This window comes from Diabrotica virgifera, chromosome 3 (genome assembly GCF_917563875.1).
Source record: "Diabrotica virgifera virgifera chromosome 3, PGI_DIABVI_V3a".
Lineage (NCBI taxonomy): Eukaryota > Metazoa > Arthropoda > Insecta > Coleoptera > Chrysomelidae > Diabrotica > Diabrotica virgifera.
The window spans coordinates 6,637,855-6,663,873 of record NC_065445.1 but is presented as its reverse complement, the minus strand read 5'-3'; the positions used below and the strand labels follow the sequence as shown (position 1 = coordinate 6,663,873).

Here is a 26,019-nt window from a genome sequence, read left to right as displayed (position 1 = left end):
ATAATTTTGGAGTAATTTGAAAGCGTCTAGAGTCTTTTTTCTAAGCAGAAATGGTTGGGGGGGGGGGCAATTATGAGAGATTTTAAGGGTTCATGGTAAATTAAATTTGCGTATATACATAGAACTGTATATTATACTCTCATAATCGAAGACGATAGGACCTATAAATTATTTCCAGGGCCTTCTGTTGATAAGTAGTATAATTTTGGTTTACTGTTCTCTACATTTGACTAATAATTTATTAAAATGCGGCAAAAATTTAAATTTAAGGGGTTTGAGCTTCAATTTGAGGGAATTTCAGTTTCTAAGTGGGGATTTATAAAATCACATCTGGCAACTCTGGTGGTAGTTGTAGCAAATTTTCCCGGGCATGCTCTGTCTCTCTCTCTAGGACCTCTCACTTGTATGTTGGCCGCAATCTCGCTTCGATTATTCGATTTTTAAATTATGATTTTTTGCCATATATATGGTACTAGTGACATCATCCATTTGGGCGTGATGACGTAATCGAGTATTTTTTTTAATGAGAATAGGGGTCGTGTGATACCTCATTCAAAAGGTTATTGAATTCTCTATTCAGTAATATAAACATTAGGATAATTATTTAAACAGGGTGTATAATTTAATTTAAAAAATTTAATTAAATTAATTGACACAAAAAGAAAAATGTATGTAATTTATTTAATTCAAAATTTCTACTGCTGTTAGAAAACAGAAATAAAAGTATTCTCATTTAAAAAAATAGTCGATTACGTCATCACGCCCAGATTGATGACGTCACTATTATGATATATATATATGTCAAAAAATCATAATTTAAAAATCGAATAACTTTTGTATTTTACATTTTTTTCTAATTCTGTAAGTAAAGCAGTTTACAGAGGGGTCAAAATATAGTGAATAACCCTGTACACTACACAATCATAGCAGCAAAACTAAAATTTTAAACTTCAATTATATTTATTATACAATTAAAAATGGCAACGCATTTCTACATTTATAAAATGAAAATATTACAATATCACTTAACATACTCTAGGTTGGTACATCCTAGGTATTTAGAAGAATTAAAACCTTTTCATAAAAATAGCTTGTATACAATCGTAACGTACAATATAGGTACTATGATATTTTTAATAGAAACAAATGTTTTCAACTACTTCAAACAATTTTTGTACTTCTTACAGACAAACCAACAGATTCACAATTCAGCCAATCGATTTACGAATTTGATGATTTCTAAATTTTGTCTGTGTCTATTCCCTGTACTTTACATATTCTTTCACTTTCTTCCCACAGTTTCTTGGACAAGCCTGGCTCGGTGGCACTCTTGTACCTGGACACCATTTTGCAATCATGAAAGTGCTGACCATTGTGCTTTTCTAGCCCGTTTGCTACAGCACAGTATATCTGGGTTTGTGCACCTTCTGAAGCAGTCTACAAAAATAAAAGAAAAAAATTAAGAACAATATTAATATGTATTTTACTCATTTTTTTACCTTAAAGAATGTATCAATGAAAAACAGGATAAACCACCTAATCAAAGGTGTAATATTCCTAAAAATCTCTGTCTTTATAACCCCAGGGTGTAACGAATAAGCTGTTATGTTGGTTCCTTGAAGCCTAGAAGCCAGCTCCATGGTAAACAATACTTGGCACAGTTTTGACGTAATGTACTGGTTAGCTTCTGTTGTAAAAGATGTCAGTTTACGAAAATCTATGTGCCCTACTTTGGCCCCAATGGCAGATACGTTAACAATTCTGCTTGGGTGTTTCTTCATTAGATCTTAAAATAAAAAGTGATTTTATTATATAAATAACATACAATTGCCTGGCTGAAAAGAAACTATATTAGAGGTATTACTTAGTATCTGTCAAAAACAAAAAAAAAAAAAAAATTGAAAAAACTTTAGTTTTGCTTTTTCGTAAACATTTTTATGCTTGAAATGTCAATTATTACCCATAGACCTCTTAAAACAAAATTTGAATATAAAATACTCACCTATTAACAAATAACTGAGTAAAAAGTGTGAAAAATAGTTGGTCTGCATAATAATCGAGATGCCATCTTCAGTCTCTTTATTTCCCAACCTTCCAGCTCCTGCATTGTTTACTAAGATGTCCAGCCTGTCTTCATTACTATTTATATCATTGGCAAACCTTCGGACTGAATTAAAACTTGTTAAATCAACTAGTCTATAAACGACATTCTTATTGTGGGTCTCAGTGATAATCGTATCAACAGCTTCTTTTGCTTTGACTTCATCTCTACAGGCCAAAATTACCTTGGCACCTCTTTTTGCGAAGTCTAAAGCTGTTTCATAACCAATTCCTACAAAAAATTAAGCTTATTTATAAATATAGGTATACAGGACGAAGAACTAGGGGTCAATCCAAGCCAAGTGGTCCAAAGGTGGTTGCTTGGCTATTTTTAATATTTTTTATTATTCTACCTTTTAAACTTCAGTCTATAGAGAGTACACAATTGCATTCATTTTATTTTTAAAAAATTTAGTTTGCCGATGACGGCCATTTTTGTTAAAGCGTGTCGATCATTTTCACGGAAAACATGGCTTCGCTCTTTAGCCAATATTTTTTCTTAGGTTTGTTCTAGAACAATAAATCAAAAACCAAACTTTTAGAAAAGTATGCTCTAAAAAACAGCCTATAGCATTATTTAATTTCAAACTACCCTTAAGGCCTTAAATGAACCTCAAAAGTTTGAATATTTCATTCCATTTTCAGCATTTTTGATAATATGGTTTGTAATTTTTTTTTGGAAAAGACATACGTACATACTTTAAATAAAAAAAGTCTGAGCTTTGAGACTTGAGTAAATTTTTTCAAAAAAAATCTCAAAAACGTAATTTTTTGAAAAATCTCAAAGTTTGATCCCTTATATCTCTGATGGACACGGATGAAAAAATTTAAAATTTGGCCGAATGTTAGCCCCTAGTAAGTAGAATAAGGAGTAAAAATTTGAAGTTGCAGACTTACGTCATATAGGCCTGAAAAAATGGTCAAAAATCAAAATGGTCAAAATTTGAGCGTTTGCGGGCAGGGTAATTAAAATTCAAATAAACTGTCTAATGAAATAAAAATTAATCTATTTTCACCAGATTTCACAATGAATATAAATTTATACAGGGTGGGCCAAAGAAAAGAGTCCACCTCGATATTTGGCAATAGTTACCTATTAGAATTCAAGGAAATGTCGAAATAGGTCCATCTTTATTTTTATTATATTGCAACTTTTTGGGATATATTTCATACTACGTGACGTCATCCATCAGAGCGTGATGACGTAATCGATGATTTTTTTAAATGGGAATAGGGGTCTTGTAGCAACTAAAAATACATTGTACAGCTGTCAGAAAATAGAAAAAAGAATGTGTGTGTACTTTGTACGCACGTAAGGAGATATTCTTCTATTATATAATAGTTAATTTAAACGAAGTAAATATACTTAAAAGGTTATTTGTACTTATTTTATTTAAAAATCAAACTAACTTTCTTATCTACCACTTTCAAAAAAGAAGAATATCTTCAAAAATTATATAATAATATACTTACAATCATAAAATCTATAAAAAAAAATAAAAAAATAATAACTTGCTTGGGGCTTGAACCCACTTCACGTCAACCGTGCCGTACGAAAGTTGACGCCATTTCAAACTGCACCAAACTCTCGTATACGTCATGTGGGAATATACACAAACTAAACGTTTACACCATAAGTGTATATGAATTTAATAAAATTATTAGTTTGATTTTTGTCGAAATAAAATACAACAAAATATAGAGTAAGAAAACGATATATGAGATGAAGATTTGTAGAAAGTTTGTTCGTAATCAGATTATGTAAATTAAAGCATTGCCTACTAATAGGTAACTACATTATTTTGTTTACATTTTCCAAATAGATAAGTATTGAAACTATTAGGTATTTCCAACTGAAACATTTAGAATTACGTACCTGCGGCTTTTCAAAACTATTTAAAAAGTCACTATAATTACAAATTTGATTTTATTTCTGTCCACACATCAATAAAAACTAATATTATACAATATTTTTGTTTACCGATAACCTCTATATTGAACAATTATTGACAGATCATTTCAAAATTTCAACACCCAATCAGAGCCCGTATAACAACTAATACCATACTGTCGGTGTGCGCATGCGCGCGGATCAATCAAATTTTACCCTCAATCGATTCACCGCTAAAGCAGAATATCTTCAAAAAATGTTTATTTCATAAATAAACATTTCTTTTCGCTTAAATTAAATCACAAACAGCCTCCCACTTACCTCTTGACAGTTTGAACATTTAATTTAAGCGAAAAGTAATGTTTATTTGCCAAATAATATTTTTTTTTCTATTTTATGACAGCAATAAAATGTATTCTGAGTTAAATAAATCACATACATTCTACTTTTTGTGTCAATTAATTTAATTCAAAAATTATTTTTTGGCCACCCTGTATAAATAATTATATTATTGTTTATACTACTGAACAGAGAATTGAACACTCTTTCAAATGAGATAACATACGACCCCTATTACCATTAAAACAATCGATTACGTCATCACGCCCAGGTGGATGACGTCACTGACGATGACACGTCATGGAGACGTATGAAATATATATAAAAAATTGTTTTTTGAAAATAAAAATCGACCTGTTTCGGCATTCCCTTAAAATTCAATAACTGCCAAATATCAAGGTGAACTCTTTTCTTTGGCCCAACCTGTATAAATTCGTATTCATTGTGAAATCTGGTGAAAATAGATTAATTTTTATTTCATTAGACAGTTTATTTGAATTTTAATTACCCTGCCCGCAAACGCTCAAATTTTGACCATTTTTTCAGGCCTGTAACTGCTATATGACGTAAGTCTGCAACTCCAAATTTTTACTCCTTATTCTACTTGCTAGGGGCTAACATTCAGTCAAATTTAAAAATTTTTCATCCGTGCTCATCAGAGATATACGGGGTCAAACTTTGAAATTTTTCAAAAAATTACGTTTTTGAGATTTTTTTTTGAAAAAATTTACTCAAGTCTTAAAGCTCAAACTTTTTTATTTAAAGTATGTACGTATGTCTTTTGCAGAAAAAAATTACAAACCATCATCGGCTTGCCTTATGATGTTAAAAAAATGCTGAAAATGGAATTTTATCATTTTATCAGTTTACCTCATTTTATCAATTTTATGATTTTATCAGTTTACCTCTTCAAACTTTGCGGTTCATTTAAGGCCTTAAGGGTAGTTTGAATAAATAATGCTATATGCAATTTTTTTAGAGCATACTTTTCTAAAACGTTTGGTTTTTGATTTATTGTTCTAGGACAACCTCAGTGAAAATGTTGGCTAAAGAACGAAGCCATGTTTTCCGTGAATATGATCGATACGCTTTAACAAAAATGGCCGTCATCGGCAAACTAAATTTTTTAAAAATAAAATAACTAGAATTCTGTACTCTCTATGGACTAAAGTTTAAGAGGTAGAAAAATAAAAAATATTAAAAATAGTCAAGCAACCAACTTAATTTATATTGGACCACTTGGCATGGATTGACCCCCTAGAGGAAGCAATAGGAAAAATAAATACTACTGGGAAAGCTCCTGGGAGCCACGAAGTTAGTCCAGAGATGTTGAAAAGAGAGGCAAAGAAAAGATTATTGTACACATAAATCTAATATGGAAGAATATTGCCTGGAAAATGGTCAAATGTAATAATTGTACCAGTGCACAAGAAGGGAAACACAAGACACTGTCATAACTATAGAGGCATATCCTAATTATACAGAATAGCAAAACTATAAAATATGAAATAATAATAGAAAGAAAAATCAAGGATATAAATACAACATCTAGAGCAGTGGTGCTCAGACTTATACTGCGTGGGATCTACCACATAAACTGCAAGCGGCCAGCGATCGATTGCTGGTAAAAAAAAACAATTTTGAAATTAAAAAACTTTATTGCAAATTTACATTTGATAAACAGTTGTAACTACAGAGATTTGTAATTAAAGTCATGCTTTTCATCTTAATTTTATTTGGATGTTAATGCATGGCACTGCATATCATCCACAAGTTTTTCATATATGGTACGTAATTAGCGAGGGCCAAACGCAAGCATAATGAGAGATGTTCGTCAGTTAGCCGATTACGATACTTTGATGTCACTACCTTCATTGGGGAAAATGCAGACACACAATTACGTTGATCCAAAGAATACTGTGAGCTGCAGAGCTACTTGCCTCAAAGACGGATATTTGTCAGACGATATGAAAGACCAAAATTTCGTATCGGCCGCTCTGGATTTAAGGTGTAAATCCGAAATTATTTTCACTACTTCATTTTGGACGGAAATAATCTTCATATAGAAAGAAATGGACATTTCACTTTACATTAGTACAGTACAGTAATTTTTTACATCTCCTCACAAGAAGATGGATTAGACATGAATGTTACATTGTCAGATTTTTAAAATCAGCGAAGCGTCTTTCAAACTCACTATGAACGGCTTGCAGCTCCATCTCCTAATAAACAGAATTCAAAAGAGTGGTTACACTACTTTTTTTCAACGATGAAAAGGTGTTTAAATCCTTTCTGTTCATTTGATTAATCAATAATTTCAATTTGCTTGTTGACAGAAGAATGTACTGCGCTCATCATATCGATAATGGTTTTATCTTTATCCTGTAGTTCCAAATTAAAAAGGTTCAAATAATTTGCTAAATCTGATACAAAAGCCAAATTAGTGAGCCATTTTTCGTGTTGAAGTAAATAAGCATCGTCCCCTCGTTCTTCTAGAAAAGAAATTATTTTGGGAAGTAACTCCTGGAACCTATCTAACATTTTTCCACGGTTCAACTATACATCTGTGTGCAGAAGTAAATCTGTGTGTTCCGCAGAGTTACTAGCTTCCAATAGCGCTTTAAAAAGACGTCGCTCCAAGAGCCCATAGGTCCATATTTAAAAATTTGAAACACAAAACCTGCTGGTGAATGATTCAATGAAATGAAAAAAGAAAGATAGATAGTCATTGTTAGCTCAACATAATTTAACAAATCCAAACGCCAGTCATGGATGGTGCACCATTTGTTGTAATACACACCAGTTTGTAAATCGGTAGCTCGTATTGTTTTACAAAATTAAAAAAACCTTGTTATCTTCTCCACGAGTTTTTTCTTTCAGAGGCAGCATTGTTAACAATTCTTCTTTAGCAGACATATCAGAAAATACCATCCGAATGAAAATAGGTACACAACTGGGTGGTATTAAGTATATCGGTTGACTCGTCAAATTTCAAAGAAAAGTATATATACTTCATGATATCACCAACGAATATAGACCTTATGGAAGGGTACTGCCCTGTAACGTTTTAGCATAGAATTTTGTGCACCAACTGAGTAGGTGCATGTGGCCTGACAATGACTACGGCACAGTATAAAGAGGGACAGTAGAACCACTCTCCGAAAAATTGGAAGTAAAATCTGTACTCGCGCATGGCGACCGCGCAATGTTGGCAGTCGCTTTTGCCCCACTCTCGCATTGCTACTCGCATAGAAACGTACGGATTTTAACAGGGAAAACCCGCATCCACCACTGGTGAATTACCAATTGCGTACTGCCGGTATTACTTCTTGAGATCAAAGCGCCGACAGAGGAGTGATTTTACTGTGGAACCTCTATATACTCTGACTACGGTATTTTCATGGGACAAATAAACGTGACCACCTGTTCCATTCAAACTCTTCTTCTAGGAGGGTATAATATATTTTTTGATATCACTTTTAATTTGGCTTCAAAATCTTTACACATGACTTCGATACGTCTAGTAACCGTTGGACGGTACAACCGGACTTTTTTAGAAGCAGATATAATACGTTTTCCCTTTTGATTTTTTCCGTGAATCGCGATCGACTTCAAAAACTTTGGCGATCGACCGGTCGATCGCGATCGACCCTTTGAGCACCGCTGATCTAGAGGATGTGTACAAAGAGGATTCAGAAAAGAACATAATATACAAGACCACATATTCACTATGCAACCGGTAATAGAGAAAGCTTTAAAGAAATATACATAAGTTTTATACATATGGAAAAAGTATTTGATTCAATCTAAAGGAAAATTATATGAGAGCCTGAAAAAGAAACAAGCAAGCGAAAACCTGATAGAAGCAACTAAAAGTATCTATATAAAAACAATAAATACAAAACACAAAATATGTTATCGCAACCATTTGAAACAATGCAAGAAGTTAGACAAGGAGGAAGTTTAAACCCAGTACTTTTAATAAATGTAATAATAGATGAGATAGTGAAGGAATATAACAAAACCTTTAAAAAATACTGTAGGTATACGATAGAATAGAATGTAAATGATAAATGCAGAGATATGCATACAATAAAACCTCCATCAACCGAAACATCTTTAAATTAAACTGCTGACAGTTTCAATACAAAGTAAATTTTTATCGCTAAATGGAAACAATTCAATGTTAATTTGTCAATATCGTCAATATTACTTTGAATCCAAAAAAGCTTATGGATGTCTGTGTTTTCAGAATGGTTCGAAAATGAATTTGTCCCAAGTGTAAAATCCTTCTTCAGATCAAAAAATCTTGACAATGCCCCAACTCACCCTCAATAGTCTACAAAATGGTGACATAGCTCTCAGATTTTTGCCACTGCCACCATGTTAGTTTTGATACTATGTAATTTGATCAAGAAATATGCACAAAACAATGTTATTTTTAACCGAAATTCTGAAGCTAGGACAAATAATCCCGGACAAAAAATCCCCACAAATTATCCCTGGACAAAAAATCCTGGACAAATAATCCCCACAAATATTTTTGGACAAAATATCCCCAAGAAATATTTGCAGTCGAATAGTTCTCTAAAAGTTTTCCTGAAATTTTAACAAATTTCGAATTCCAATTCCATGCTGAAAACTTTATTTGTGTTATATTTTTGTTAACTTTATTTGTTTATACATGACAAAAAGTGTGAGTTTTTTCAAAAATTGTGGAAAATATGGGGAATGAGCTAAGGCCCCGTTATCATGACAGGCGCTTAACGCGCATTTTGATACCGCGCGATTACAACTACATACATACAGCGTTGCCGTTTCGGTACAATTGTACTGAATTCAGTACACTTTCAGTAAATTCAGTACGTCAGTACTACCTTTTGCAAAAAACTCTAATTTTAATACAAAATATGATTTTTGTAAGTTAGCTTTGTTAAGTTAAGATTATATTGAAATAGAAAGCCATAGAAATTTATTTTTTTTGAATATAGTGAAATTTTAGTGATTTTTGTCAGTGAAATCTAGAAACTTTTATTAATTTGAGCTGGCAACACTGATCTAGCGACAGTTAGCGTCATTTGTCATTTGCATTATTGCATTTTCGATTTTAAAACTCCTAAAAGTTTTATGAGTGCTGTGCATTTTAGTGAAGAAATTTAAACACATCTTTGTTATTATCACAAAATGGATAAGTAAGTATAAATTTTATCAATTATTTTATCAAAATATAGATAATTATTTAGGATATTGTCAGTGCAACAGTTAGTAATTTTGTCATTGGTAAGAGTGCCTGGGAAATAAACGAGGAAACAGTTTACTTCAGGTTGAATATATTATACGCTTTACACCAACAATAAATTGATGAAGAAATTGACCAACTTCTTCAAGGACAAATTTGACGTGTACAAAATTTATGGTTTGTTGTAGGAAACACAATTTGACATCCAATTTTATCCACAGATCACCCAAAGTGCTCTGTGATTTTACCGTGACCTTGAACAAGTTGGTCAATTTTCTTCATCAATTGGCTGCGTTCACCAGAAATAATCGGTTTAAGTTTCAACTAAACAGCTATGTTGCAGCGCTTTAAAACTACGTTTAGTCTGGTGAATGGTATTTTTCCGTTTGACACTTTCATAGTTGGTTTTTTTTGTGTTCCCACCTGTTCTAAGTTCTATGTATGAACCTAACCTAAAACGAGATTCGTTGTTTTTGTTGATTTATTATACTTATCGTTCAACGATAAATTGGACGTATCTTAAACAAATTTAATTCAAAAATGGATAATATACTACCTTTATTGATGTTTGATAATGAAATGAACAAGAAATAATTTTTGGTGCTGCTGGCTGTGCTGGACTTGGCAGAGCAGAACCATTGGATGCCCACCATAAATAAATAATAATTATCACGTAAATATGAATTATTTTGAAAATATTGTTCCTTAATACACAGATTTACAATTTCGTGAGCATATACAATTATGTATCTCCTAGGTTTCAATTACTTTATAATTAAAACCATTGTAAAATAAATATTTTCAAATAATCGCGCCATTACAATATATTTCTTAAACACGTTCAATATTGAAGCGATAAAAATACTACGTTCAATAAAATGGCGACCGCTTCCTTCAACACGTTGAAGTTTAGCCTAAATTGACATGACGTTCACCCGAAAAATCTTAAACAGTTTCAGAGCGCTGACGTAGCGCACTGGTCTGGTGAACGCACCCAATTTTATTGTTTGTGTAGAGCGGGTATTACTGTTTATTTTTTTTATATTATTGTAGGTACTTTATTTTTGTTAGACACCTTGACTATTTTATTCATTACAATGTAATAAATGATTTAATAAAACTAAAACTTATTTTTAATTTGAAATTCCCGCCTTTCAGTACACTTTTGATAAATTCAGTACATTTTACCGAGAAATTTCAGTACGTTAACAAAATAGGTCGCGGCAACACTGCATACATACATTTTACTTGAGACCGTTCACATGCCAACACGTGCCTTAATGACCTAAAACGCGCGTTAAGCGCCTCACATGAAAACGGGGCCTTAGCTCATTACCCATATCTTCCACGATTTTTGAAAAAACTCACACTCTTTTGTCATGTAAAATTTAAAGTTGTCAGCATGGTATTGGAATTCGAAATTAGTTAAAATTTCGGGAAAATTTTTGGATAACTATTCGGCAGCTAATATTTCTTGGGCATTTTTTTATCCGGGATTTTTTGGGGGGTATTTTGTCTAAAAAAAAATAATGTGTGTGTACTTTGTACGCACGTAAGAAGTTATACTTCTATTATAATATAATTTCAACGAAATAAATATCCCTACAATAGTTACAATACAAAAAATTAACAATAATTACCAAAAATGAACCAAAACATGCCAAATATTAAAAAAAAAAAGAAAAAAGTATGAATCGTCCGGGATTTGAACCCGCAATCTCGCGATTTTTTGATCTCTGTTCCAATGCTCTACCAACAAGGCCATCAAGCCGCATGCTACTTACCTTTCAGATATACATTATACATCACGGTGACAAGTGAAATATAAAAATAGATGTTTTATTATTTTACGCCCAAGGAAGACAAATCCAAAGACACAAAATTATAATAAAAAACCTTTTAAACCACCTTTTTCAAATTGCGCAAGTTGTATTATTAATATTAATGTTAATAAATGAAATATAAATATTTTGACGTTTCACAATTTGACAATTCACTTTTAACTGCAGTGACTTAAATTTTTTAAAGCACTAGTGCCTTAAAGTAGCATTTTTAACGCTCCTATGGAGTCCTAAAAATTGCATTTTTAACACGTTTGTAGAAAAATATATTTAAAAACACTAATATATTCTTTCCACACCTTTTCTGGACTGATACATATATAAATTAAAACATTTTGAAGTATAACTTCAAAAATATAATATGAAAACTATTTAAAAAGGCAGTATAACTATTAACTAACCTTTGTTGTTTCTCTTCCCACAAATTTTAAAACGCAACAACCATACATAACCAAACCGTCAACCGTCCAAACCACAGCTGCGCTACAGCTGCCATATTGGATAATTTTTGACATGTCATTTGAACATCCAATCAGAACAAAGTTATAATGCGCATGCGCCGGGATCGTAGGTTTTAACATATAAAAATTCACCCTCATATCGCGTGTAAAGAAGTATAACTTCAAAAAGACAAAATACATAATAATAACTAAGCAAACAAATATACAAACAAGCAAACATTTGAGAAATGTATGGATAGAAAGGGTTCATAAATACAAATACCTAGGAACCTGGATTTCAGACAATAATGATCAAACAACAGAAATAAAGCTAGGATAGAAATAGCAAGAAATGCGTTTGTAAAAATAAAAACAATTCTCTGCAACAAAAACCTTAGATTAGAATTATTGAGAGTAAGAGCTTTGAGATGCTACATGTTCTCGATACTGCAATATGAACTTCAATAGACATTGAAGCAAGAACATCTTTTTTTCTTTCTCCCCTTCCTTATACCCTTTCAGGTGTCGGATTTGGGTTTAGTTTAGCTACATATTCACCCATCACTTCCATTATTTTCTGTCTTGTGCTATTAGTTTCATTTCTTCTAGCGTTTTTTGTATCTCGTATTTTTTCCTCGGTCTGCCTTTTTTCTTTTTTGTAATATTCCTTGTTTCGTGAATTTTCCTTGTTAGTCTACTAGGTTTCATTCTCATTAAATGTCCACACCAGTTTAATTGTCTCTTTATTATTTTATTAATTTCTTATTCTATCCCATTTGGTCTTTCTGGCTCTAGCTTGTAGATGTCTCTTCTCAATTGCATTTATCCTCCTATTATGCTTTTTCTGTAAAGTCCAATTTTCGCTCGTATACAGTATCGTCAGTATCACAATCGTATTATATATTTTAATTTTTGTTTCGTGGAACAATTCTTTTTTCCTCAGAACTGTCGCTAGTGCGTAGTACAGTTTGTTTGATTTTTTAGTTCTGTTTGTTATTTCGAGGTCTATTTTCCCATCATTGGTAATTATACTTCTCTATTTCTTCTGTCCATATGTTAAAAGTTTTTGCATTTTTGTCACGGAATCTGCTATAATTTTGCTATCTGCTATCTTCTATTTTTATTGGCTGTAATCTTTGGTATGTCCTAAGGAAGATATTCGGGGGAGTAAAAAACGATGAAGACGTTTGGAGGAGACGAACAAATGCAGAGATCAGTGAGCTGTACCGGAAACCAGAAATAAGCCAGATGGTCAGAACAAAGAAACTAAGTTGGTTAGGTCATCTTGCGAGAATGGCTGACGGAAGGTGGGCAAAGGACTCGCTGCTGAGAGGGGAAGGAAAGAGGAGAAGAGGACGACCCAGGAAAAAGTGGCTAGAAGCATGTAAGGAAGACCTGCAAACAATCGGGATATCAAATTGGAGAACTGCGGCCATGGACAGGAGCAAATGGAGAAAAACCGTGGAGAAATTCCAAGCCATGGACCTTTAAGACCTGTTGAGCTATATTCTATATATAATCTTTGGTATCCTATTGTTGTCTGTATTTGGTTCGTTCTTTCTCCAGCATTTCTAGTCAATCCATTCATGACTATTATGAATAGTAGCAGACTAAGACTGTCTCCTTGTTTGATACCTCTTTCCCAATTGAATTCTTCAGATCTTTCTCCTGCTATCTGTACACATCCTTTTACTACTCTATATATACTTTCAATTATTTTTATTAGTGTAATTGGTACTTTTATGTTCTGCAAGCATTTCCATATAATTTTTCTTTCTATAGAGTCGAATGCTGCCCTTAGATCTATGAATGCTATATATCGGGGCTGCCCACCGAGTCAATACTTCTTTCTATTATATTTCTAATGATGTAAATGTTATCGTTTGTCTGTCTTTCTGGTCTAAACGCTGCTTGTTCTTCTCCCAGTTCTTTTTCTACCTCTTGTCTTAGCCTCTTCTCTACTATTTTCGTGTATATTTTAAAACATACCGATGCTAAACATATTGCTCTATAATTTTCGCAGTTGGTATGTTCTCCCTTTTTGTATATTGGAACTAAAAGGTTACTTTGCCAGTCTTTTGTGATTAATCAAGAATTAACATATAAATAATATCGTCGCCTCAAAGCAACGGTAGGATATGTACATATCCTACTGTTGCACTAGTGCACCGATCAACCAGTTAAGTCATATGGGACCGATGCGATGTGTATGGTATATACGAATATACGGTGCACTCGTGCAACAGTAGGATATGTTGCTTTGTTGTATGATATGTTGTATGATATGTTGTATACTGTTGCTTTGAGGCGACGATATATAGTCATTTGAAATGTGGTGTTACAGAAGGATGCTTAGAATAGCATGGACACAGAAGAAAATGAACACTGCAGTATTGCCAGAAATGGGCACAGAATACGAAATAATAAACGCAATAAAAATAAGAAAGTTACAATATCTGACAGATGTAATCAGGGGACAGCGATATGGAATGCTAAGATTGATAATAAGATAAGGAAGGAGTACGGGACAAATGAGAGTGTCATAATTGAAAACAGTTACAGTTATGATGATATTCCAACCTCTGATTGGGAGACGGGACTTAAAGAAGAAGCTATGCATGGTGGATTTTTTAATGCCACTACTGGTATTTTGAAGAGTACCTACTTACATAAATAGGCACAAGCATAAGCATACCCACTCACCTGTGTTAGCTCCTGTCACAATGGCAGTTTTTCCAGCAAGGCACACTTGACTTTGGCAAATTCCAGTGGTTAATTTTATGTATAATTTGAAGCTAACCAATGAAAGGGCGGCTATGGAAGCTGTTAATGCTGTACCTAACAAAATTTCTGCAATCATTCTTGAGCTTACTAACACCACCTCAAACTATTAAATGAAATTACTAGAAGATTTATATGAATTTAAAACACTAGAAATTATTATTCAGTTCGCAATTATACAAGGATCTTGTAATGAAATAATTGATATGTATGTCACGTTAACCGTTAACTACAAAAGGAATAAACAAAAAAATTGCAGCACCAAAAATATATTTGAATTGTTTCTGTTTACCTATGGTCATAATTATTTTCTATACTCGTAGCTAAATTTGATACTCATCTATGATTTTAATTACGTGTTTACTTTACTTTATCTACGACTTATTTCTAATCTAAAATTAGTGAAAAAAAATTATATTCCATTTAAATATCGTATTTTCCCTCCTTCTCTTTTTACTGTTTTTAGCATCTCGTTCTATTCTTCTTCTGTTTTTCAGTTGCTTTTATAAATGACTAATAAATGTTAGCATTTATACGAAATTGGTTGTACAAATAATTACAAATCAAAAATTAGTCAGCAATAATAATTATTACATTTTTAAAATCATGTAATAGATTAGTTATAAACAAAATAACAGTAATAATATTCTATGACGTCATTACTGCGTTCGCGTGAAACTAACTTTTCTTTCCGCAGGCCTCTGTCTGTTGTGGTAATAAGCAGTACCATGATTGGCCTGATTAGGGGTTGTATTTGTCACGCAAATTGACGTTTGGCAATGCCAAGGGTAAATTTTTATAATTTATTTGCAATAAAATCGCAAATAGTGTTGTCAGTTTTGTGGGTAAATGTTTCGGACTAGACAAAATAAACTGTGTGTGATGTGGTGAATTTTTGAATGCGGTAAGTGTTTTTATATATTTTTTTGCAGAAATCCATTTTGCTAACATATTTGGAACTGCCCAGATTCCATTCTATTTTTTTAAACTGTGACATTTAAATAAACACTGATTAAATATGCGTGTAGCTACCAGAAGAATATATTTTTATTTATTTGCGTTAATTATGTATGTATGAATAATGTAATTAGATAGATGTATCATTTTGTTAGGATATTCTGGTTTCATTTTGCGTTTAATTAAATGACAGACGGTGAACATCTGTGGTACAAATTATAAAATAAATAATATCATCGATTTAATTATTTTGAGATGAATCTTTGTGAGGTAATATTGCATATACATATTTCTTCTATTCTCTGTTATTTTACGACTGTTAGTTTCGCACATTATCATATTAATAATTTAAATTTGAATCTTTATAATGCAGTATATTTCATTTGTATATGTAGGTAAATAATTATTCATGTGAATGATATTTTCTATAATAATTTTTTCCATATTAATAATAATTTATACAGTACATAATTTACTCCAAATATACAGGGTGTCCCAAAACTAGCAGGACGGTCAAATATTTCGCGAAATAAACATCGGATCGAAAAACTGAAATACAAATACGCGAGTTGCGTATTTTTTAAACATCTATCTGATGACACCATACGTGACCTCCCACTCTACCCCTTGGTGGTGGGGTGTGGGTAACTTTAAAATTCTAAATAGGTACCCCCATTTTTTATTGCAGATTTGGATTCCTTACTTACAAATAAGCAAGTTTCATTCGAAACATTTTTTCGAGTTATGAATAGATGGCGCTATAATCGGAAAAAACTAATATGATGATACCCTAGGTAAATTATAAACACGGTCAATATCTCGAGAAATACACTTCCAAATGAAAAACCGAAAAATACGTGTTTAATATTTTTTAAAAACCTATCGAATTACATCAAACACTACCCTCCACTTCCACCCCCTGGGGGTGGGGCGGGGGTAACTTTGACATCTTAAATAGGGATCCCCATTTTTTATTGGAGATTTGTATTCCTCCTGAAAAAAAAGCAATATTTATTCGAGACATTTTTAGAATTGTTGATAGATGGCGCTATAATCGGAAAAAATACGATGTAAACTTACGTGCATAGAAATCAGCCCACTTAAAAAATTTGGTCATTGTTGATGTCTAATATTTCCTAAACCTGTTGGCCGATTTAAGTGATTTTTTGAACGTGTTATAGCCTGATTCTTTAACAATACCACTGTAATAATATTGTTGCTAAATAGGTAAATTTTCATTGTATACCGGGTGTACCAATCATACTGTGTTTTTTTCTCGAAAGTTCGCATCATCCTGTGGAATATTCTAGCATTTATAAAATACTGAAATTAAAACCCAACTATAGCCTCAGGTTTTCTTAACTTTCTGTTTTTTGAATGATTCGTTAGTTGTATAATGCAAGAGTTAGGTACTTTAACAACTAGACATGTTCTTCATCAATATACGGTGTTTCTAAATAAGTGCGACAAACTTTAAGGGATAATTCTGCATGAAAAAATAAGTACAATTGGCTTTATAAAAGTATGTCCGCAAATGTTTCGTTTTCGAGATACGGGATGTTAAATTTTTTCTTACAAACTGACGATTTATTTTATTGCTATAAAACCGGTTGTGATATGGCAATGAAATTTGGTAGGTTTTAAGAGATGGTTATTGCGCAGGTTTTGACATGCAACTAAGAATTTTATATTCACCATTGGCGTGCATACGGGTAATATGACCGATCGTATTACCCGTATGCACGCCAATGGTGAATATTAAATTCTTAATTGTATGTCAAAAAATGTAGACGTAGTTATTTTATATTTTTTGATAACATTAAGAATTTAATATTCACCATTAGCGCGCATACGTGTAATATGACCGATCATATTACCCGTATGCACGCTAATGGTGAATATAAAATTCTTAATTTTATGCCAAAAAATCCGCAATAACTATCTCTTAAAATCTACCAAATTTTATTGGCATATCTCAACTGGTTTTAAAGCAATAAATAAATCGTCAATTTGTAAGAAAAAATTCAACATCCCGTATCTCGGAAACGAAACATTTGCGGACAGACGTTTATAAAGCCAACTGTCATTATTTTTTCATGCAGAATGACCCGTTAAAGTTTGTCGCACTTATTTAAAAACACCGTATATTGATGAAGAACATGTCTAGTTGTTAAAGTACCTAAGTTTTTTATTATCCAACATAAACGAATGAATAAAAAAACAGAATGTTAAGAAAACCTAAGGCTATAGTTGGGTTTTAATTTCAGTATTTTATAAACGCAAGAATATTCCACAGAGTGATGCGAACTTTGAGAAAAAACACAGTTTGATTGGTACACCCAGTGGCGTAGCGTGGGTGTCGGCCGCCCGGGGCGGAAGACAGTTTTGCCGCCCTCTTATTTAGGTATTTTAATTTATTGTATACTATACATTACATACATTAATTATAGAGAACTTTTCGGCGAGAACAGTCATAATTATTTTGCGTTATACATGTTGGATTAAATAAAAAAGTTTTACAATCACGTTTATTAATACAAAAATTCTTTTACTTTAACCAATTAGATACACTGATATAACTTAGGTACCTATTACTTAAGATTAGGTACCTACACCTTGACGATCGACAGAATTAAATAAAATAAATTTTTAATTAGAATTAGAACGATACAATAATGTTATATTTTTTATTTTTATTGAAAGTAATATGAGTGTTTGTTACAATTAAAAACAAAACCTCCATCTTCAATTAAAAATTTATACGTCTACTTTTTTTAAGAGCAAAGTCTATCGTCAATATTGCACCGTCAATGTCTATCGGATCACACACTTCTTGTTCAATAGACAAAATAGCCAAATTAGTAAAGTTAGTCTTAGAGTACTCATTGTTTCATTAAATACTTTTTAATCAATTTCAATTTGAGATATTGCAAATTTTTTCAGCGCTCCAATTTGAGGTTCCATTCTAAAAAAAAAACGAAGGTTGGGCAGGCGGTGTTTTACGAGTACCTTTTTTACAGGTTATACCTTTTACTTCTTCTCGGTATACTTCAATACTTATATCATTCAATGGGTTTCTAATAGCTCGTACTCACATTGCTTTGCTGAGTGTATGAATAGCAATAGTTTTTCTTGTCTCCTGAACAATCGTGATTTTGGGGTTACGAGGTATTAGAAAGACACAGAATATGTCATCTATAAACTGTATAAAAAATCTAGATCTTTACTTATAATCTGTTCAATTTTCACTCAGCCCTTAATCTTAATAAACAATGGAAGTATGGTATTAAGAAAAAATTGCCATCTTGGATTCCTATTGGTCGTAGGAGGTTTTTTAATGATTGTGTTTTTTCAAAGTAATTATACCTACTTAAATGTTTATTAGCTAAAAACTCACCCTTTTCAAATAGTTTCTTAATAACAATTTTAATAAATTGTTTAAATTTTTTAAATATGTATATCTTAAAATTGAAGCCTCAAAGAATCGATTGTAATCTGCTAAATACATCTAGAGCAGTGATTCTCAAACTTTATGAGTTATGTACCACAAAATTCTTTGAATAATTTTTGGTACCACCTAACTGAAATACCTATCAAGTTAGGTAATCTAATTAGTGACCAATAATATGCTGGATTCTGGAAGTTTTTCTGTGTTTGGTGTACCACCACAAATAATGGTATGTACCACCAGTGGTACATGTACCACAGATTGAGAACCCCTGATCTACAGGCATTGTTTGGCAAGTACCGTTGTTTAAATAATGGATCTCTGGGATAAACAAATATAATAGCTTACAAACTACTTGGTCGATCTAGCTGAGATTTAGCACACTTCAATAATCATCAAGTGCCAAAATTTCAATTAGTTATATTACATACATGATATTAGGCAAATAACAGTTATTAATATTTATAAATTACTGTAAAATTAAGGTTTTTTGCGATTATTTCGGTCAATTGTTTATGTATATTAATTTAAAAACTAGTAAATTAATAGTTATTTATGATATAAGTGTTAAAAGTACACGTTTAAGGCACGCATGTGAAAGTTTGCAGAATGAACGAAAGAGTTCTGCAATTCACATGAGTACCTTAAAAATGTACTTTTTAACACGCATATCATACAATATTTTTTCTACAAACGTAATTACAGGACAATATCTACAAAAACTTTTACTTGAACTTGACTGACATTCCAATTTTATATTTTTTTGACATTACATCAAAATTGCATATACGGTCAATACGAACTGCAGTGCCTTAAATTTTTTTTAAAGCACTAGTGCCTTAAAGTAGCATTTTTAACGCTCGTATGGAGTGCTAAAAATTGCATTTTTAACACGGTTGTAGAAAAAGAACTTTTTAAGATCTACAATTTTTATTTGAACCATTTTTCTCATAAGAAATGTTTTATAGGTAAAAAATATTTTTTCACTTTTTATGATTGTTTATATATCTGGAATAAAGGTAAATAGCCCGATTAGGGAACACAAAATTTTACGAAACGCTCCAAAAAAATAATGGAAGGATGAAAATTTCGGAATAGGTAGTTGAAATTGTCTATTATTATATAAGAAAAAGTTTACAATTCTACACTCCCTCCATTTTACAAAAATTGGGAAATACGGGGTGAAAAATATTTTCTCGGGGGTGAAAAAATATACGTTCAAAATAAGTCCAAAATTGTATAAAATGACTAATTCTAAGTAACTTTTGTTCTATAGAGTTTTTTCACTAAGTTAATACTTTTCGTTATTTGCGAGTGAATATACAGGGTGTCCCGAAAAGAATGGTCATAAATTATACCACAGATTCTGGGGTCAAAAATGTGTTGATTGAACCTCACTTACCTATATACAATAGTGCACACAAAAAAAGTTACAGCCCTTTGAAGTTACAAAATGAAAATCGATTTTTTTTCATATATCGAAAACCCTTCGAGATTTTTCATTAAAAATGGACATGTGGCATTCTTATGGCAGCGTCATCTTAAAAAAAAATTAAAGTGAAATTTGTGCACCCCTTAAAATTTTTAAGGGGGTTTTGCTCCTTTAAACCCCCCAAACTTTTGTGTACGTTCCAATTAAATTATTATTGTGACACCATTAGTTAAACAAAATATTTTAAAAACTTTTTTGCCTCTCAGTATTTTTTTGATAAGCCAGTGTTTATCGAGCTATTTTGAATATTTGTCGAATCCACCATATATTTGTACATGGTTAAGTACGATTATAGAGACCTGTTAATAATCTGAAAATGTATTTATAATTTACATTTTTGGGTATATTTTGAAAAAGAAGCCATATCTCGATAAAAGGTGATTTGTCAAAAAAAGACTAAGAGGCAAAAAAGTTTTAAAAACACTGTGTTTAACTAATGGTATCACAATAATAGTGTAATTGGAACGTACACAAACATTTGGAGGGTTTAAAGTAACAAAACCCCCATAAAATTTTTATGTAAATATATTAAAAAAGAAGCCGCATCTCGATAAAAACTTGCTTATTGAAAAAATACTAAGAGGCAAAAAAGTTTTAAAAGCGTTGTGTTTAACTAATGATACCACAATAATGAATTAACTGGAACGTATACAAAAGTACGGGGGGGTTTAAGGGAGCAAAACCCCCATAAAATTTTTATGGGGTGGACAAACTTCACTATAATTTTGTTTTAAGATGTTACTGCCATAAGAATGACATATGTCAATTTTCAATAAAAAATCTCTAATAGTTTTCGATATATTGAAAAAAATCGATTTTCATTTTGTAACTTCAAAGGGCTGCATTTTTTTTTTGAACACATTTGTACTAAGGTAAGTTAGGTTCAATCGAACTATTTTTGACCGTAGAATGTGTGGTATAATTTATGACCAATCTTTTCGGGACACCCTGTATATGTTCATTCTTGACAAAAAAACATGTTTTTGGACGGTTTTTCGCAGATAACTCAAAAAGTAAGTATTTTAGCGAAAAAAATATTCTTAGCAAAAATATAGCTTACAAAAAACTGAAAAAATGGTGTATGCATGAGGTTTGTAGACCCAGTAGAAGCAGAGTTGTTGTAGCTAATGAAAAGTAGGTTCTTCTTCGTGAAATTCCAAATCGAATATTTCAATTTGAAATAACCCAAAAACGGAGCTCTTTTCGGGGAAAATTCATCTTTTTACATTCATCATCAAATTACAGCTTTTTTAAAGTGTTTAAAAAAGGTTTATTTTTGTTTCTTAAAAAAACTTCTCACATTAACAGTAAGTGAGTTACGCTAAAAATATTGCTGGTCTTTTTTATTTTTTGCCCCTAATTAGCTTCCCAAATAAAATTAATCGTTACCGCTTCACAAGTTACTTTACTAGTATTGTTTATATTATCTATAAGTTTCATTAGTTCAAAGTGCTCATTTTTGAAAAAAATTGGGTTTAAAATAAAACTTTTTTTTTAATTAAAAAAAATTGGAATTTTTTATGGAATTAACTTAAAATTTATTATGTAGCAATACCAAAAATCTCAAAGAGTAATAAAATGTTCGTTTTGCTTTTCTGAATATTTTTGATTTTTTGTTTTCTTGTTAGACAAAAATTGGTTATCCTATAGCCGTTCAAAATTTGCCTAAACTAGTGATTAGTTACTCGTTTAAGCCGTTTTAACTACAGCTTTTTCAAAAAATAAGCACTTTGAACCGACGAAACTTACAGATCATATAAATAATACAAAAGCAAAGTAACTTGTTAAGTGGTAATGATAAGATTTATTTGTAATGCTAATTAGGGGGTGATTTTCGCGTTTTTTTTACCAAAAAATAAGAGGGGCCAACAATATTTTGCGCGTAACTCACTTACTTTTAATATTAGAAGTATTTTAAAAAACAATAATAAACTTTTTTTAAACACTTTAAAACAGTTGAAATGAATTTTCCTCCGAAAAGTGCTCCGTTTTTGGGTTATTTCACATTGAGATATTCGATTTGGAATTTGACGAAGAAGAACCTACTTTTCATTAGCTACAACTCTGCTTCTACTGGGTCTACAGACCTCATGCATACACCATTTTTTTTTTAAATTTTTATAAGCTATATTTTTGCTAAGAATATTTTTTTCAATATAATACTTACTTTTTAAGTTATCTCCGAAAAACTGTCCAAAAACATGTTTTTTTTTTTGTTAAAAATTAACATATTCACTCGAAAATAACTCAAAAAGTATTGAGAACAAAAGTCGTTTAGAATCAGGCATTTTATCCAATTTCGGTCAAATTTTGAATCTATATTTTTTACAAAATCCACAAGGAAAAGAAAAGGTTTTCCTGTAGTTGGCTGTATACCATCAATCACAAAATTGGAAAGAAATCCTTTGTAAAAGGTATAAATTTTTTTTATTAAAAATCCCTTAAAAGGGCTACATCACAACAAAACGTTTTCGATTTTTATAAAAAATCATCATCAGTGTTCGATAAACTGGATGCTAGCTGAGCCACAAAAGAAAAATATCTGGGTAAAAACCCTTTACATATAATATAGATGCCTTAAAAGTGCATACTTCGATAAAAAGGCCTGTGATGGTCTCATGGCAAACAGGATAATGCCCTAAGGTATACAGGTTTCCCAACACGTGGGATTTCACCAATTTTTTTTATTTCAACAAATCATCTTCCTCTTGGGTTTTTTGGAAAGAGATCAACCTTTCCCTCTTCGGGAACTTAAGCCTCACATCACCGGTCATGCACACTTGAAGGCAAAGACAATGACATCCAGACTGCACAACCACCACCTCTAGCTGCAGGGGCCTTGCGCCGAAGATCCGCCCAGGCCTACGAGAAGTCTACAACAGCAGTACCATACGACATCAAGAAGATACCATCAGCTACCAAAAGCCATAAGTATAATCCAGAATTGTTAGTTTTTGGCAAGAATTTGAATACATTTGTTAATGCAATTTACAAGTCATTTTATTTATTATATCTTTATGAACAATAAACATGATTAGTTAAAAACTATGTTTTGTTGGCTTCCATTCCAATTTTCAGAGTTCATATCTGAGGTTAGGACAAGACGAACACACACCTGAGTGACTGAGCTAAGCTAAGGGTGTAACGATGGCTATCTTGGTTAGTTGCGGTAATATTTTCGTATATTGTTTCAATTAGCTGGGTAGTCCATCGCTTATTTCGTTACACTAACAACAAGTTGCCATTAAGTCATTGAAATGTGATCAACTCAATTTGGATCCCACGTGTTGGGAAACCTGTATACCTTACCTTAGGGCATTATCCTGTTTGCCATGTGACCATCACAGGCCTTTTTATCGAAGTATGCACTTTTAAGGCATCTATATTATATGTAAAGGGTTTTTACCCAGATATTTTTCTTTTGTGGCTCAGCTAGCATCCAGTTTATCGAACACTGATGATGATTTTTTATAAAAATCGAAAACGTTTTGTTGTGATGTAGCCCTTTTAAGGGATTTTTAATAAAAAATTTTTATACCTTTTACAAAGGATTTCTTTCCAATTCTATATTTTTTACCTTCGAGAGGGGGTATTCCCCTAAATTTTTGTAAAATGGGGGCATGTAGAATTGTAAACTTTTTTTCTATAATAATAGATAATTTTAACTACCTACTCCCAAATTTTCATCCTTCCTTTATTTTTTTTGGGGTCAGATTGTTCTTTGATCGGGCTAAAACGGAGTTCCCATTAACAACATTAGATATGCAAATGACACTGTCTTCACCAAAAATATTTAAGATCTTCAGAGACTGAAGGCTCGATTTTTGACCCTTCGCTTCGTTATCGAACGTATTCGCTTCGTATCTGTTTAGTATACGAAGCGAATACGTTGGATAACGAAGCGAAGGGTCAAAAATGGAGGCCCTGGTGAACAGAATAGCGATATATAGATAAGAATACGGTCTAACAATGAACATCAAGAAGACAAAATTATGAGAATATCTAAAATACAAAGAAATAACGCTAATCTCCTCTTAAATTACTTCCAGGAAATTAAAATTAGAATAGAAAAGGCTAGAGCGAATTTTAACAAAATGAGAAAAAATGTAAAGACTGAAATAGTTTTGTACACACTTATGAATACAGGTAAATAGGGAGAAGTGTACTTTTGAAGTGTGTAAATTAAATAATTCCTAGCTGAGCGTTTTCGGCTTATAAAGCCATCTTTAGAGCTATGGTCAAAAGGTTCAAAATACCACTACGAAGAGAGATGGATCCCATGTATGATATAAAAATACTTCTATTTTTTTATGCAGTTTTTTGATTGATGGAAAAAATTGCAAAAAACCTTGTCTGATTGTTGAAAATGCTCAACCTAGCTATTGTTTTGAGGTTGGAAAAGTTAAAAACATCTATTACAAGCACAACGGACTTTCACAAGAAAAATTACATTACATAAAACGAATATTTGATCATGGTAAGGTACCTTACCATCTGAAGTCTACGGTGTCAGCATGCAGATTCTGAAAGATTACTAGTCATTCATGTAAGGAAATCTTGAAGGGTTGATATACAATTAACCCTTATAATCCTTATTTAAATAATTACTACTTCATCTGCTACAACATACTTTATTTATGAATCTTCGAAGTGTATTATAAACAATAACATCAGCCAAACCATGTCGCAATTTTACGTACAATAATATAATTCATTCTCCCGTGTTTAGTCGTCTATTTTATATTTTATTCTTAACTCAAAACAACACGTCTTATGGGTTCACTTACGGTCAATGTCACTTCACTAATACATATCTTATAAGGTTATTTAAAATTAACTTAAAACATATTATTCTATACAGTTTGTCCTAATGATATTACATTCAGAAAACCAAATGACATAAATATTCTTTGACAAAAAGAAGTGGAAATGTCAACATTCATCTCTGCCTTTCGATGTACTAATAAATCAGAGCAAATGGAGAGCCAACAAGTAATGTTTCCACACGTACATTGTACATCACAGTAATTATTGTTTACAGAACTGATTGCTGCAAAAAATCTTCCCATCATAATTTCTTCCCCTGTTTGTTTTCCCATTTTCCGACCCCACCTTTAGCAATGTTAATCTCTTAATAATATATTAACTTTAGTGATTATACTACACGGAACCTAACAAAATAATTTGACGCGTTCCGTTCCTCACATTTCCCTTCATTATCATACTGGGAAAAAGGCCCAAATTTCAAACGCCGCCGCCCCAACAATATCTATTTACTTTGTGTAGATCCGTATTAGAAATTATGCCAGTGGTGCTGAATGCCTCTGACCATTTATGGCACGCAATGTGAATACGAGAGGAGCTCGCTAAATTCTTGGTAAGGAATATTAAACCTTTAATAAAGATGAAAATGAGAAACATATTATACACTCACCGGCACAAAATTCCGCCACCCACAATTTTTGATTAAGTTTGACAATCTATAACTTTA

The 26,019-nt window shown here is 31.9% G+C and overlaps 2 protein-coding genes across 8 annotated transcripts in view; one reads left to right on the top strand and one right to left on the bottom strand.

Moving 5' to 3' along the window:
• Positions 1-941: 941 nt before the first annotated feature.
• On the bottom strand, positions 942-15,112 carry LOC114334420 (retinol dehydrogenase 11). Of its 3 annotated transcripts, none has more exons than XM_028284457.2 (5): positions 14,924-15,111; positions 14,554-14,737; positions 2,003-2,332; positions 1,500-1,786; positions 942-1,437 (listed from the first exon to the last, which is right to left on the bottom strand). In XM_028284457.2, the coding sequence occupies exons 2-5, from the start codon at positions 14,708-14,710 to the stop codon at positions 1,240-1,242; spliced, it is 972 nt and encodes a 323-aa protein (XP_028140258.2). In that variant the 5' UTR covers positions 14,711-14,737; positions 14,924-15,111; the 3' UTR covers positions 942-1,239. The 3 variants fall into 3 exon arrangements, with proteins under 3 accessions (XP_028140258.2, XP_028140259.2, XP_050503737.1); XM_028284458.2 differs by having other exon boundaries at positions 14,554-14,688; XM_050647780.1 differs by lacking the exon at positions 14,554-14,737 and having other exon boundaries at positions 14,924-15,112.
• Positions 15,113-15,378: 266 nt separating this feature from the next.
• The window catches only part of LOC114326616 (hemicentin-2-like), a 1,177,760-nt gene continuing 1,167,119 nt past the window's right edge, over positions 15,379-26,019 (top strand). For all 5 annotated transcript variants that reach the window (XM_050647788.1, XM_050647791.1, XM_050647781.1 and 2 more), the window contains exon 1: positions 15,379-15,535. The gene's annotated coding sequence lies outside the window, so the exon portion shown is untranslated. The remainder of the gene's footprint in view (positions 15,536-26,019) is intronic.

Excerpts from the sequence above, each read along its gene's own strand:
- LOC114334420 (XM_028284457.2), bottom strand. The coding sequence starts at position 14,710 with ATGATTGCAGAAATTTTGTTAGGTACAGCATTAACAGCTTCCATAGCC. Across the intron at positions 1,787-2,002 it reads ACTCAGTTATTTGTTAATAG|ATCTAATGAAGAAACACCCA; the intron begins GTGAGTATTTTA and ends TTTTATTTTAAG. Across the intron at positions 1,438-1,499 it reads TCATTGATACATTCTTTAAG|ACTGCTTCAGAAGGTGCACA; the intron begins GTAAAAAAATGA and ends TTATTTTTGTAG.